This window comes from Eurosta solidaginis, chromosome 3 (assembly GCF_040869045.1).
Source record: "Eurosta solidaginis isolate ZX-2024a chromosome 3, ASM4086904v1, whole genome shotgun sequence".
In the NCBI taxonomy this organism is placed as follows: domain Eukaryota; kingdom Metazoa; phylum Arthropoda; class Insecta; order Diptera; family Tephritidae; genus Eurosta; species Eurosta solidaginis.
Genome location: NC_090321.1, coordinates 259474063 through 259490204, shown reverse-complemented (window position 1 = coordinate 259490204; position 16142 = coordinate 259474063). Strand labels below are relative to the sequence as shown.

General features: G+C 38.8%; 1 protein-coding gene across 1 annotated transcript; it reads left to right on the top strand.

Annotated features, from left to right (window-relative positions):
- The first annotated feature begins 576 nt into the window (after nucleotides 1-576).
- Nucleotides 577-8588, top strand: LOC137246137 (uncharacterized). The gene is made up of 3 exons (XM_067777228.1): nucleotides 577-878; nucleotides 8037-8274; nucleotides 8331-8588. The coding sequence occupies exons 1-3, from the start codon at nucleotides 577-579 to the stop codon at nucleotides 8586-8588; spliced, it is 798 nt and encodes a 265-aa protein (XP_067633329.1).
- The last annotated feature ends 7554 nt before the right edge of the window (nucleotides 8589-16142 follow it).

The window sequence follows — 16142 nt, the reverse complement described above, 5'->3', positions numbered from 1 at the left end:
ACATAACTTAGACAAGCAAAGCATGTGGATTTTTATTCGTTGCACTAATCTGCATACCTGCGTGAAGGGCCATTAATGGTGACTTTTAACCATATAACCATAACCAGATAAAACAGCTGATCGAACTTACCTTATGGAAATCAATGTAATCGATTAATGTTGCCATACCATAACGCTAACGCCATAACCATACCATGGCCAACCAATTGGTTTTGGGTTTCTCGCAATATCCATAACCTAAACATATTTTAGTTGGTGAATTTAATAACTTTTTGTAGATTTTATTCATTGTGTTGGATACGTTACGACTAAGAGATTTATTTTTTTGTGGAATATGTTTATAATTTTTTGCGTTTTCTTCATTTTTATGAAATTTTCAAGATTTTTAGGTTAAGGCACCAATCGATCACATTGGAGATGGTTATCTATGGATATGGGTATGGTTACGACTATGGTGTTAGGGTTAAGCAAGTTTAATTAGCCTTTGAAGCTCATTCATCTCATCGTTACACCTCCTTCGTACTCACCACCGTCATCACTCTTGAGCACTAGCAGAGCTACCAGATCCTACCGAAAATGATATCGGAGCTCAATCATCTTAAAAAGTATGAAGACAATAATATGAATGTTAACAGAATTAAATATGAACCTACATCTTTCTTAAATTTAACTGGCTTTACATGCAAACAGGAAACTGAAACGCGCTTGTTGCTTTTGCCAGCACATCGAAATTTTGTGTCGTACTGTACGGTATTCAATATTTGTGTCTTTGATAAACTACGAAACTCAACATCACCACATTTCCACGGTGAGTATACTCTTAATGTGGCGAATATAACTTTAGAGCAATTTTGGCAGTGTTCGGACTTTGTCATCAGGTATACAATAATCTTCAGATAGCTTGCTGCCAGCAGAGGCGTTCATTTTAACCAGGCATGCTTAGCCAACGAACCGATATCATTTCGTTACGATAATTAACGTTAATAAACGAAACAAAGTCATTTCGTTTCGTTTATTAACGTTAATTATCTTAACGAAATGATATCGGTTCGTTGGTTAAGCATGCCTGATTTTAACTGACACGTCCTAGAATTACCAACTCGTAAACGTCTGTTTTGGCTACATTGCCAAATCTTGTTATCAGTTGAACTTCCGACTCGTTTAATAGAGGAATTCGAAAAAACGCTATATGCTGTTCTAGCCTATTTTATTAAAATGGACCTAGTTTGATTATTTACAAAAGGAGGGCGTGAAATGCCCTAGGAAACTTGATGGGGGCTCATCTTATCGCTATGGGGTGAATATCGAGCAAAGGGCCCATATTTCGGCAGGGCACCATAACAGAGAGGAGTTTTTTTTGCTACACAAACAACTAGGAGATTTTGTGACTGCGACCCAAACTTAATATACAATTTTATGTTCATAAAAAGTATAAAAATGCCAAGCTTACTCTACCAGAAGAAATGATAGCATTTCTCAATCAAATTAATATTCAATAAAAAAAAAAAAAAACAATGGGAAAATACAAAGAGATAAGTAGATAGCCAAATACATACATATATATTTGATAACATGAACAAAGTGTCTTTATATGCATACATACACACAACCATTGCTTTATTGTAAGCATGACGGAACTATACAAGGTGGGTGCAAGGTGGCAGCACAGTGACAGCTGATTTGTACTTTTTATACTCAGTTGAGCAGAGCACCCAGAGTATATTAGCTTTGATTGGATAACGGTTGGTTGTACAGGTATAAAGGAATCGAGATAGATATAGACTTCCATATATCAAAATCATCAGTATCGAAAAAAAATTTGATTGAGCCATGTCCGTACGTCCGTCCGTCCGATAACACGATAACTTGAGTAAATTTTGAGGTATCTTGATGAAATTTTGTATGTAGGTTTCTGGGTACTCATCTCAGATCGCTATTTAAAATGAACGATATCGGACAATAACCACGCCCACTTTTTCGATATCGAAACTTACGAAAAATCGAAAAAGTGCGATAATTCATTACCAAAGACAGATAGAGCGATGAAACTTGGTAGGTGAGTTGAACTTATGACGCAAAATAGAAAATTAGTAAAATGTTGGACAATGGGCGTGGCACCGCCCACTTTTAAAAGAAGGTAATTTAGAAGTTTTGCAAGCTGTAATTTGACAGTCGTTGAAGATATCATGATGACATTTGGCAGGAACGTTACTCCTATTGCTATATGTACGCTTAATAAAAATTTGAAAAATCGGAGAACTACCACGCCCACTTTAAAAAAAAATTTTTTTAAGTCAAATTAAAAAAAAAAAAGTTAATATCTTTACAGTTTATAAGTAAATTATGTCAACATTCAACTCCGCTAATGATATGTTGCAACAAAATATAAAAATAAAAGAAAATTTCAAAATGGGCGTGGTTCCGCCCTTTTTCATTTAATTTGTCTAGGATACTTTTAATGCCATAAGTCGAACAAAAATTTACCAATCCTTGTGAAATTTGGTAGGGGCTTAGACTCTAGGACGATAACTGTTTTCTGTGAAAAAGGGCGAAATCGGTTGAAGCCACGCCCAGTTTTTATACACATTCGACCGTCTGTCCTTCCGCTCGGCCGTTAACACGATAACTTGAGCAAAAATCGATATATCTTTACTAAATTCAGTTCACGTAATTATCTGAACTCACTTTGTATTGGTATAAAAAATGGCCGAAATCCGACTATGACCACGCCCACTTTTTCGATATCGAAAATTACGAAAAATGAAAAAAATGCCATAATTCTATACCAAATACGAAAAAAGGGATGAAACATGGTAATTGGATTGGTTTATAGACGCAAAATATAACTTTAGAAAAAAACTTTGTAAAATGGGTGTGACACCTACCATATTAAGTAGAAGAAAATGAAAAAGTTCTGCAGGGCCAAATCAAAAGCCCTTGGAATCTTGGCAGGAATACTGTTCGTGGTATGACATATATAAATAAATTAGCGGTATCCGACAGATGATGGTCTGGGTCACCCTGGTCCACATTTTGGTCGATATCTCGAAAACGCCTTCACATATAAAACTACCACCACTCTCTTTTAAAACCCTCATTAATACCTTTAATTTCATACCCATATGGTACAAACACATTATAGAGTCACCCCTGGTCCACGTTTATGGCGATATCTCGAAAAGGCGTCCACATATAGAACTAAGGCCCACTCCCTTTCAAAATACTCATTAACACCTTTCATTTGATACCCATATCGTACAAACAAATTCTAGAGTCAGCCCTGGTCCACCTTTATGGCGATATCCCTAAATGGCGTCCACCTATAGAACTATGGCCAACTCCCTCTTAAAACACTCTTTAATACCTTCCATTTGATACAGATGTCATACAAACACATCCCAGGGTTACCCTAGGTTCATTTTCCTACATGATGATTTTCCCTTATTTTGTCTTCATAGCTCTCAACTGAGTATGTAATGTTCGGTTACACCCGAACTTAGCCTTCCTTACTTGTTTTAATATGATTTGATACACCAACTTCCGGCGCAGTACGATTTTGACATTAGCCTATCGATTTAGAAAAACAAAGTACATGGAAGTTTTATTTATGTTTGTAGGAATGTCACCGTGCTGCCACCTTGTATGGCTCCGCCATGATTGCAAGCGTTGAAGAAAAGAAATCTCAACAGAGGTAATAAAGGATAAAGGGAAATAGCCAATAAAAATGAAAGATAGAAGACAACAAAAGAAGAGTAAAAATTCCGCAAGAATTAGAAGTGACACATTTTATTGAATAGAAGTTAAAGAGAATACATATACAATAACCTAATGTGTTCCTTAGCCCGATTCGAGCTAAGACAAACGTTTCAAGAGCTTCGATTTAAAGGGATGTAGCTGGAATATCCGAATCTCTCATGTGAAAACTACCACTACTTGTCTCCTTGATATCTCTGTAAATTTGAAGGCCGATATCGCCATCCTACAGGAAATCTGATGGACGGAGCAAAACATTAAGTCAATAGGGTCTTGTGACGTCTATCTCAACGGCCTTGCATAGAAGCATCGATGTGTTGGACTTGTAGTGCTAAGAAAGCAACGCTGATAAGTATTACTATTCACACCTGCGAGCGTCTCGCCGATATACCTGTGAGAACAAACCTCTTCACCATATTGTTTATCCTCGTCTACCTCTCAAGCAAAATAAACGGACTACGCAGACGGGGAGTATTTTTTTGATAGCTTGAAATTAGCATATGGATTCTCTGGTGTTACAATCAGCAGTTCAGTCTGCACAATGTAAATTCTACCTACGGACTGATGTTGATCGATTTTCACTAACCTCGAAATGTGGTGAGCATAAGTATCAGGATCTTGTGCTAAAACTTCCCAAGTTCGCGGAGTGTGTTCTCATCAAAAAACTTGAACACGAAGTTATCACATCGCAATCGACCGAGGGAAAATTCGTTGAGATCAAACTTGTGCTCAGTAGAGCAGCCGAGCATTATAATATCTTTCGTTCACTACGTTCACCAAGCTAAGAATGGTTTCAACGAGCTAGGAAGGGCAACGATAACAATGAGGAATGTCGTGCTTCATAGAAGAAAATGGGCACTGCAACATGGCCAAGTTACGCACGTGATAAGCCAAAGAACGGAAGTAAAAACAACGATTATTTTTACATGAAATTATTCAGGGACGTGGCAAACTCCTGTTGGAACAATTCCATTGACCAAGTAACCGCTGTTTAAAAATAGGAGGAGTTAAGGAAGTAAAAGCTTTCTTCAATGCCATATAGGGAAGGCGATAAAGAAAGCTATACCGCAATCCCGGCCAAAGTAAATGGTGGTAAGATGGTATGGGATCGGAATAGTTCAAATTAATAAAACGCCCAAAAGCGACACTACCTGCCTGCCCGATATTAGAAAGCATCAAAATGTGATCGGACGGGAAAATGTTTCTTCAACGGAGTATAAGTGTACTCTACCCAATCGCTAAGAAAACCGACCCACACCAAATACCGTGCAGCAAATAGTTAAATCCATCGTATTGCACTAAATACTGGAACTCAGCCTCCTCAACAACTCCCTTAAAACAAGTCGGATTATTCGCTATATAAGTAGAGGGGGGGGGGGGGGGTGTAACGCTAAGATTCTGGCTTTCTCGAAGGCGCCAAAAGGAGGTCAAATTAAGACCCCGGTTTCTCTTGAGGGGATAAGTGATATGATTGATCTTAGCAATCCTGGCGCGGGAAGAAACAAGTAAGCCGCTTCAAACCTTTGTTGTGGCGAGGTGTTTTTAAAGTTGATAAACGTGCCACAGCATAGAGATGTTTCGATGGCTATGGCTAGTGCATCCCGCTCGGTTTGAGGTGGTGGATAGAGCGAAGATTTCCACAATGTCAAAAGTCAAAGTATGGATACGATGCGTGATGAAGTCGAAGGATACTCAGCGTAATCTGCGCCTGTGATGCCGTAATAGATCAAAACTTGGTATATAACGACAAATGCTAACCTATCAAACTTTTACGATCAAACTAAACCGAAGTTGAAATTATGCTAGTCTCTATCTGTTACTTGTATTTAGAGCTTACGATTTCTTCTCGAACACAAGCGAGATTTTCGAGACCCGAGAAATCGAGAACTCGACTTCTCGCGAGATTCTCGTGTCTCGCGACGTACTCGTAAATCTCGCGAGCTTCTCGACATTCTTACTTAATCGCTGTATGGACAATATTTATACACTGGGTTTTTTTGCTTGGTACATTTTTGTTGATTATATTGCTTCAATGACATTTAACTCAAAACATATTTATTATACATATAATTTTGTTCGCAATATTTTATTTTTCTCGCGAGATTCTCGAATTACTCGTAAAGCTCGCGAGATTCTCGACTTTCAATTCAGTCGCTGCATTGAAAATATTCTATACATTTCGGGGTTTTTTACTCGTGGTTTTGCGGACATTTTGGCTTGTGCTCCAGAAGAAATCGTAAGCTCTATATAAAACAGCCAATGAATCGATTAAGTTGTATACCGAGAATCTCGCGAACCTTACGAGTAATTCGAGATTCGAGAATCTCGCGAGAAGGCGAGACTCGCGAGAAATCTCTCCTCGAATATGTTCAAGAAATCGTAAGCTCTACTTGTATTTGAAACTAAAACATTATTTTCAAACTGAGCGTTACGAAAATATATCCGGCCTTCTATATCGCTACCCGACCCTTTCTGTCATCAACAATTGCAGGTACATTCATTTTTCAGCTGTGATTTGTAAAGCGCCAAAGGGAATCAACTTTTTTTGTTCTTTTTTTTTTTTTGTTTTTGTATGAGGCAATCAAAAGCGGATGGCAAAAAATATAAAAAATTTATGACTATGTAGCTTAACCTTAGAACCGTGAGTTGGGCACTCAGTGCCCATATTAGGTTTTGATGTTGAATTACTGGGGACCGGGAAGTCCTATTAAATTTCTTTTCGGCAGACTGATAAATTGTAGATTTGTTTATGGGATTTTAAAATTTCAGGTGTATAACTGTTAAAATAAAATAGTAACGGCATTTCATATGGTTGGTTCTCTGTACGTGAATTGGGGCACTCAGTGCCCATAATATTTCTTCATATATTTTGTATGGAAACATAAACATTTCTAACGGATTTTGGAGGATATTCTGCATTTTTATCAGTTCTGCCTAAAAGTTTCAAGTGAACAGTTTGATTTCATATTTTATAAAAATTTTGTTTATTTGGCAAACCTACGCGGAGGAAGATCTTGCAAATTATTTCAATGAGCACGAAAACGATGAAGATGATGGTGGAATCGACCCTACATTTGAAGGCGATGATGAACCAATACCCAGTTACCAGTCTGACTTTGGAGACGAAAATGCACCGGCCATTCCAGACCACACGGTTTGAAGAATATGACCACGAGGAAGCACCGCTAGATATGGATCCCGCTGAAAACGTATTTTTTCAAGTTCAGCTATTGGGAGAAACCGTGTAGAAAAATATTGTGGTCAAGGAAGGAACGACCGAATTGTATGGTGGTCAATGCCAAGTCAAACAGAAGAACGGCGAACAGAACTGGCATTGGAAATGCGCAGACAATCAACGTCCATATGTACTGAAAGATTTGAGTCAAAAAGAGACGCATTCATACGTGTTTTCCCAGTGTCTCTTGTTGAAGGTATTGCTCTTGATACGAATAGGAAAGCTAAAAGAGTAATTGAAGACAATATGCGTCAAGCAGTTCCAAAAAAATTAAGATATTGGCAGGACACGAATGTTGATGAAATATATATGCTTTTATTGCAATAATTTTATACGCCAGTGCTAAAAAAGCAAACTTAGTTCAATCCAAGGATCTTTTTCACAAAATGAACATGCCCTTTTATAGAGCAGTGATGGCATTGTATCGGTTTGGGCAATTGTGCCGCTTTTTACGCTTTGACGATTCCAGGACTCGCGCTGAGAGATTACGGCACGATAAGTTGGCGCCTATTCGTCATGTATGGATATTATTCTTGGAGAATTTGACGACGCCCTACATTCCATGTAAAGAATTAACAATTGATGAGCAGTTACTTTCAACAAGAAACCGATGCAGTTTCCGCCAATATATTCCATCTAAGCCTGGAAAATATGGCATAAAAATATCAGTAATCGCTATTTGGATAAGGGTGTAAATATCACGATGGACAACTTTTTCACAAGCTACGACTTGGCAGAGGAATTGCTTGCACGGAATACGACCTTGGTGGGCAAAATAAGAGGAAATAAGCCCCAATTGCCAAAGCTTTTTACATCTTCTAAAGAAGCAAAAAAAGGGGTATATTTGAATCAGTGTTTTGCTTTTCAAATTCAACAGAATTGGTAAGCTTTACATCACATTCAAAGAAAAACGTGTAGGACGTTCTTTCAACAGCCCATGCCAGTGAAGAACTGAATCCTGTGACAAAAAAACCACAAGTCATACATGACTATAATGAGCATAAAGGAGGAGTCGATACTTTTGATAAAATGCTACGCGGATTCACAGGCAAAAGAAAAACACACCTCAAACCGCACTCAGGCTTTTTGAGCGTAGTAACCCTACATGGAACATCCATAAGTCTGAAAAGCGCAAAATATTTTTGAAAGACTTGGCAATGGAGCTAGCACAGAAACAATTGCACAATCGATGCAAAACACAAATTAATTCTACAACTAAAATTGCAATGGACTTGATAGATTTTAAAATAGTTCCTTCAGTACCGAGATCGCGTCCAACAGTACAGGTAAGTTTTCCTAGCTTATATAATTTCAAAACAATTTCATTATTTTCCTTTCTCAGGTAAACACTTTGAAGCGACGGTGTGAAACCTGCAGAACTGCTAAAGTCGACAACAAAACAACGGCAGTTTGCGACCATTGTCTTACTCCGACCTGCATCAAACACTATTTAAGGACTTGCGAAAAGTGCTACTTCAAAAAATACAATGCCGATGCTGATACGGACTCAGATATTGGTGAAGACGAGGACAATATTCCAACAACGTCAACAGCAAATCAAAACGCATCAAAAAGACAGCAGAGAACTTCGCCCATTTGAGAGATCCAAAACTTAAACTTTATAAGCGTCTTGAAAGCGCATTTGAAGATGTAAGTGGTGTTGATGCATAAAATAATGTTTTTATTTTATTATTAAAATTACGTATTGTTTTTTGCAGTCAGTCCTGATGATGACTTCAGAGTGAAGTCGAAATATTGACAAATAATTAAAATAAAACAAATCAAATTAAAAAAAATTAAAAGTGTTTTATTTAATCCGGCCTTGAGCTCAAAAATATAAAATAACTAAAACCTTAGATACTAATATTGCGATTGCTTGGGGTGCCTTAAAAGTTGTTATTACCATGGTTCTTGGAAACCAGCGTGATTACATTGGAGAATATGTCAACGACCTAGTGGAAGCCTTTTCAAAAGCACACGTTCATATGTCTTTAAAAAAGCATTTGATGCATACTCATCTCGACTGGTTAGAGAGATAACTTTCTACCGAATCCGATGAACAGGGAAAACGCTTTCTCCAAACAGCTATACCAATGGAGTCTCGATACAAAGGCAAAAAGCTAAACGCCATGATAGCTGATATATGTTGGTGACTAAAGATTGCTGAGGAAAGCTTGGACGAGGACGAGAACGAAATTGACGGTGACCAAGGCCTTAACGGTGTAGATTAAGAAAATAATCTTGTTTCAAACCATATGTAAAATATATGTACATATATCTTTTAATAAAACAAGTAAGGAAGGCTAAGTTCGGGTGTAACCGAACATTACATACTCAGCTGAGAGCTTTGGAGGCAAAATAAGGGAAAATCACCATTTAGCAAAATTAACCTAGGGTAACCTGGCTAGGCCACTCTGACATAATCGGTTTAAGGGCTAGCCGGGGGAGATCTCATCGGCAGCGTCTGTACACCTCTAGGTGCGGCTGCAAGCGGGCGTCTGTCTTGGGGCAAGCGGCTCGCTATATAAACGTGCCAAGTAATATTTTCACCCCCGCTGAGCGGGTTGTGCGCTGAGCTTGGGACCCGCCACGTAAAATCATACTCCAATGGAGGGCATGCACCTGGAACGTCCGCCCCTGAATGGGGTTGGTGCAGATGCCCGACTGGTTGATGTCGTCGTCAAAGCAAAATCTGACATCACCGCCATCCAAGAAATGCGTTGGACGAAGCAAGGAAGAAAGAAGATCAAAAATTGTGACATATATTGGAGTGGCCATACGAATAAGCGCAGTTTCGACGTCGGATTCGTGGTGGGAGAGAGACTTTGTCGCCAAGTGCTGGCGTTCACGCCTGTGGACGATCGTCTCGCCGCTATCCGAATAAAAGCAAAATTTTTTAATATATCATTCATCTGCGCCCATGCGCCGACAGAGGAGAAAGACGATGAGGTGAAAGACACTTTTTATGAACAATTAGAACGCACATACGAGCGCTGCCCCATCATGATATAAAAGTTGTGCTTGGCGACTTTAACGCCAGGGTGGGCAAAGAAGGTGTGTTTGGCCCTACAGTCGGAAAGTTCAGCCTACACAATGAAACTTCTCCTAACGGACTGAGGCTGATTGACTTTGCCGGTGCTCGAAACATGGTCATATCCAGCACGAGGTTCATGCATAAAAAGATACATCAAGCTACATGGCTGTCTCCTGATCGAAATACTCGCAATCAGATCGATCACGTTGTGATAGACGGACGGCACGCCTCCAGTGTTTTAGATGTGCGCACGATACGAGGACCTAACATCGACTCGGACCATTATCACGTTGCAGCCAAAATACGCACCCGCCTCAACGCGGCTAAAACCAAGGAACAAAAAACACAAGGAAAGCTAGACGTCGAAAAGCTTCAATCACAACTCGACTCTCACACCTGCTCTCTGAGAGCACAACTCATCCTGAAGGAATACAGGAGCAGTGGAAGCATATCTCCAAAGCACTTCGTACTTCCGCCGAGGAAAAAATTGGTTACCGGTGGCCACGAAAAAACAACTGGTACGATGAAGAATGCCGCGTTGAAACCGAAAGAAAAGACGCTGCCTACAGGGCTACGTTAAAAGCGAGCGCGACAAGAGGAGTGTGTGAACACTATCGTGAGTTGAAAAGGGAAGCGAGACGCCTTTTCAGGAAGAAAAAAGCAGAAGCAGAAAGGCGGGAGTGCGAGGAGCTTGAGCTGCTAGCCACCAGGAATAAAGACCGACAATTCTACCAAAAAATACGGCGACAGACGGAAGGTTTTAAGACCGGGGCAAACTCTTGTAGGAATGAAAACGGCGACCTTGTAACTGATGTCCAGAGAGTACTTAGATTATGGAGGGAATACTTCTCTGCTCTCCTAAATGGAGGCAGCAATTCACCGCGCAGAGATGAAGAGCGCGATCACGGCTGATGGATTGCCTGCGGAGCTATTCAAGTTCGGCGGCGAGGAGTTGGTAAGGCGCATGCAGCAGCTTCTTAGCAAAATATGGGCGGACGAAAGTATGCCCGACGGTTGGAATCTAAGTGTTCTTTGCCCAGTCCACAAGAAGGGGGATACTGCAAAATGCACCAACTATCGTGGAATCAGCCTTCTTAATATCGCATATAAGGTCCTTTCAAGTGTATTGTGCGAAAGATTGAAGCCCACCGTGAACCGGCTGATTGGACCTTATCAGTGCGGCGTCAGACCTGGTAAATCTACCATCGATCAGATTTTCACAATGCACCAAATCTTGGAAAAAACCCGTGAAAAGAGAATCGACACACATCACCTCTTCGTCGACTTTAAAGCCACCTTCGACAGCACGAAAAGGAGCTGCCTATATGCCGCTATGTCTGAATTTGGTTTACCCGCAAAACTTATACGGCTGTGCAAAATGACGTTGAGCAACACCATCAGCTCAGTCAGAATTGCGAAGGACCTTTCCGAGCCGTTCGAAACTAAACGAGGTTTCAGACAGGGTGACCCCCTATCGTGCGATTTCTTTAATTTGATGCTGGAGAAAATTATACTAGCTGCAGAACTTAACCGCACTGGAACAATACACTATAAAAGCGTGCAATTACTGGCATATGCTGATGACATTGATATCATCGGCCTAAACACCCGCGCTGTTAGTTCTGCTTACTCCAAACTGGAAAAAGAAGCGGTAAAGATGGGTTTGATGGTGAGTGAGGACAAAACGAAGTACCTGCTGTCATCGAGCAAAGAGTCAGCGCATATGCGCCTTGGCAACCACGCTACTGTTGGTAGCCATAATTTTGAAATAGTAAAAGACTTCGTTTATTTGGGAACCAGCATCAACACTAGCAACAACATCAGCACTGAAATCCAGCGAATAATCAATCTTGCCAATAAATGCTACTTTGGACTAGGTAGACAATTGAAAAGTAAAGTCCTCTCTCGGCGAACGAAAATCATACTCTACAAGTCACTTATCGTACCCGTCCTGCTATATGGGGCAGAAGCATGGACCATGACAACAGCAGATGAAGCGGCTTTGGGAGTGTTCGAGAGAAAAGTTCTTCGAAAGATTTATGGACCTCTACGCGTTGGCGATGGCGAGTACCGAAGAAGATTTAATGATGAGCTGTACGAGCTATACGCAGACATCAACATAGTCCAGCTAATTAAAACGCAGCGGCTGCGCTGGCTGGGCCATGTTATGCGAATGAAAGATTATGCTCCGGCCAAGAAAGTGTTTCTATCGGAACCCGCCTACGGAAGCAGAGGTAGAGGGCGATCCCCACTCCGTTGGAAGGACCAAGTGGAAAACGATTTAAACTCCCTTGGTGTGACCAATTGGCGCCGGTTGGCGGAGCGAAGGAGCGACTGGCGCGCCTTGTTGGACGGCCATAACCGTTTAGACGGTTAAGCGCCAATTAAGTAAGTAAGTAACCTAGGGTAACCCTGGAATGTGTTTGTATGACATGGGTTTCAAATGGAAGGTATTAAAGAGTATTTTAAAAGGGAGTGGGCCATAGTTCTATAGGTGGACGCCATTTCAGGCTATCGCCATAAAGGTGGACCAGGGGTGACTCTAGAATATGTGTTGTACGATATGGGTATCAAATGAAAGGTGTTAATGAGTATTTTAAAAAAGAGCGCGCCTTAGTTCTATAGGTGGACGTCTTTTCGAGATATCGCCATAAAGGTGGACCAGAGGTGACACTAGAATGTGTTTGTACGATATGGGTATAAAATTAAAGGTATTAATGAGGGGTTTAAAAGGGAGTGGCCCTTAGTTGTATATGTCAAGGCGTTATCGATATCGACCAAAATGTGGACCAGGGTGACCCAGAACATCATCTGTCGGGTATCGCTAATTTATTTATATATGTAATACCAGGAACAGTATTCCTGCCAAGATTCCAAGGGCGTTTGTTTTCACCCTGCAGAACTTTTATCATTTTCTTCTACTTAATATGGTAGGTGTCACACCCATTTTACAAAGTTTTTCTAAAGTTATATTTTGCGTCAATAAACCAATCCAATTACCATGTTTCATCTCTTTTTTCATATTTGGTATAGAATTATGGCATTTTTTTAATTTTTCGTAATTTTCGATATTGAAAAATTGGGCGTGGTCATAGTCAGATTTCGGCCTTTTTTTATACCAAGATAAAGTGAGTTCAGATAAGTACGTGAACTAAGTTTAGTAAAGATATATCGATTTTTGCTCAAGTTATCGTGTTAACGGCCGAGCGGAAGGACAGACGGACGACTGTGTATAAAAACTGGGCGCCTATTTTCACAGAAAACAGTTAAAGTCATAAAATCTATGCCCCTACCAAATTTCAAAAGGATTGGTAAATTTTTGTTCAATTTATGGCATTAAAAGTATTCTAGACGAATTAAATGAAAAAGGACGGAGCCACGCCCATTTTGAAATTTTCTTTTAGTTTTGTATTTTGTTGCACCATATCATTACTGGAGATGAATATTGACATAGTTTACTTATATACAGTAAAGGTATTACATTTTTTGCTAAAATTTGACTTTTCAAAAAAATTTTTTTTAAAGTGGGCGTATTCGTAATCCGATTTTGCTTATTTTTCCTTAGCACACATATAGTAGAGTAACGTTCCTGCCAAATTTCATCATGATATCTTCAACGACTGCCAAATTACAGCTTGCAAAACTTTGAAATTACCTTCTTTTAAAAGTTGGCGGTGACACGCCTATTGTCCAACATTTTACTTATTTTCTATTCTGCGTATACGTTCAACTCACCTACTATCGCTTTATCCGTGTTTGGTAATGAATTATCGCACTTTTTCGCTTTTTCGAAATTTTCGATATCGAAAAAGTGGGCGTGGTTATGGTTCGATTTCGTTCATTTTTAATAGCGATCTGAGATGGGTGCCCAGGAACCTACATACCAAATTTTATCAAGATACCTCAAAATTTACTCAAGTTATCGTGTTTAGGGACGGACGGACGGACGGACATGCCTAAATGAATTTCTTTTTTCTCCCAGATCAGAAGTCTATATCTATCTCGAAGAGTTTACGCCGTTACGGATTATCGTTATGCGAACAAAGTTAATATACTCTGTGAGCTCTGCTCAGCTGAGTATAAAAACACAAGTTTAACTGCAGTTCTACTGTGTAGTCAAGCTTTATTTGAGCCGTTTATTTTGAAAGTGGCATAAGTCATTTCCAACTCATGGTCTTAAATGCATTGTTATTTTTGAACGAATTCATATATAGATGGTTTTACAATTATAAAATAATAATAAGAATTGCATCTTTTGGTTATTGGACTCTAACAATCTGGAGGCGAGGAGAGATACAAACAAATTATCACTGAACCTAAAGGACATGAAATGACTTATGCCACTTTCAAAATAAAAGGCTTATTTAATTGTACAAAATTTTTATGAAGGGACTGGTTTAGTTGTCGGTTTTACACACATTTAAATCATGACATAGATGATCGTCATAATTTGTTGGGGAGCACAGTGGACATAAGTACTGTTAAATAGCTCAAAAGTATAAAAACGCAGTGCTTCGATTTGATAATAACACATTTAATGCAAGTTTATGATTTATTTAATATTCAATAGTTTTACCAGCTAGAAATTGGGTTGGTTAAAATAAATTTTTGGTAAAAAAAACGCATTTTTCGCTAAAACAGGTGTTTTGCCAAATTTTTCCTTAAGGATATGCATATCAAAATAAAGGCCATTTAACCACCTTCACAGCAAGACTAAGATTTTTGATATGTGTAGCGAAAATTCGGAAATATCAGGTTTTTCATATTTTCGAAGTTCTGACTTTTCACCTCGTATAATTTGCTGAACGCTTTAACAAAAAAATACAATTTCGAAATGTAGAATTTCGAGCTTCGAAAGCCGATATCTATTTTTTGGAGGCTAACTTAGGAAAAAGGAGATAAAACTTTTTATACTTAAGCCTCAATCTCCTCAAAAAAGTTGGTTTTGTCCAATACCCAGAAAAAAAATGATTTTGTCGCATAGTGAAAACAATAGTCAGGTTATGGACTGTTATCAATTTTTAAAATATTAAGTCTTTAGTGTTCATTTATTAGGTATAAAATGCTATCAAAAATAAATCTTGCGCATAGTCCTATCTCGAGACGATTATGATTTGTGAGCACTTTATTAGAAAGGTACTTTTACCAGGATTGGGATCCCACACTCTCTGGCCATTAACCTGGGCCGATTTGTATGGACGAAAGCTAATACTATGTTCAAACAGAAAAATAAATTGAGGCAATATCAATTCAAATTGAGTGGTGTTCATACAACTCAATTTAGCTTACACAGTAGTAATTTGATGGCCGGTTGGCTCATCTCTACAGCAACAACATACCTGTGGTCAGAATGTCAAAATGTGCGTGTTGGAAGTAGGTGAATGGAATGGAACGAAAACATAAAACTTAAAATTTTTGTGTGTTGTAAGATAATGTGTTCATGTTCTGGTTTCATTTTGAGTTTGCCCTCCTCTTTTGACAATTCCTACTCCAGTGAAATGAAAAAAATAATATCAGCTGATGAGATGAGCCAACCATATAGTTGAGCCATGCGCAGCTGACGTTTAAATCTACCCAATAAACACACTTTACAAGGTTGTATTTACAGTTTGAAACAATTTATTACGCAATTTTTTTTAAATTGACAATTTGTTATTACAATTTATTATATGATAAATTGTGTAATAAATTGCTCAAATGGTATAAATTGCCAATATGGCGTGTGTTTGTACCTAGTATAACCCATATCGCGCCATCGATTTTTCGATAGGTTTTGGGACGCAGGAAAAAAAAGTTCCACGAAGCATACCCAAAAACATAATTTTCGAGCCTGCAAAATTTGAGTTTTTTGACTTTTTTTTCTTTGATTTTTAAGGTTTTTTTCATGATCTGCTTAAAAAATTTTCATTTCATTTTAAAATTTTCATGTATACGCTGTCCGACTCAAAATTGTCCGCTAAAAACTTTGGCGATAACAGTTTTTTGAAAAAAAAAAAAAAAATATTTTTTGGGTTTTGAGGAGTGTTTTGGTCAAAAAATTTATTTTTTCACAATTTTTTTTAAGGGTTTCTTCAGAAACGTGCAAAAGTGTTGCCGATGAAAACGAATTTGTCTCATAGT

What these genes read in the sequence shown, in the direction of transcription:
- LOC137246137 (XM_067777228.1), top strand. Translation starts at nt 577, where the DNA reads ATGATATCGGAGCTCAATCATCTTAAAAAGTATGAAGACAATAATATG. An exon ending in TGTTCGGACTTTGTCATCAG is followed by an intron (nt 879 to 8,036) that starts GTATACAATAAT and finishes GCGGATTCACAG; the next exon opens with GCAAAAGAAAAACACACCTC. An exon ending in GATCGCGTCCAACAGTACAG is followed by an intron (nt 8,275 to 8,330) that starts GTAAGTTTTCCT and finishes TTCCTTTCTCAG; the next exon opens with GTAAACACTTTGAAGCGACG.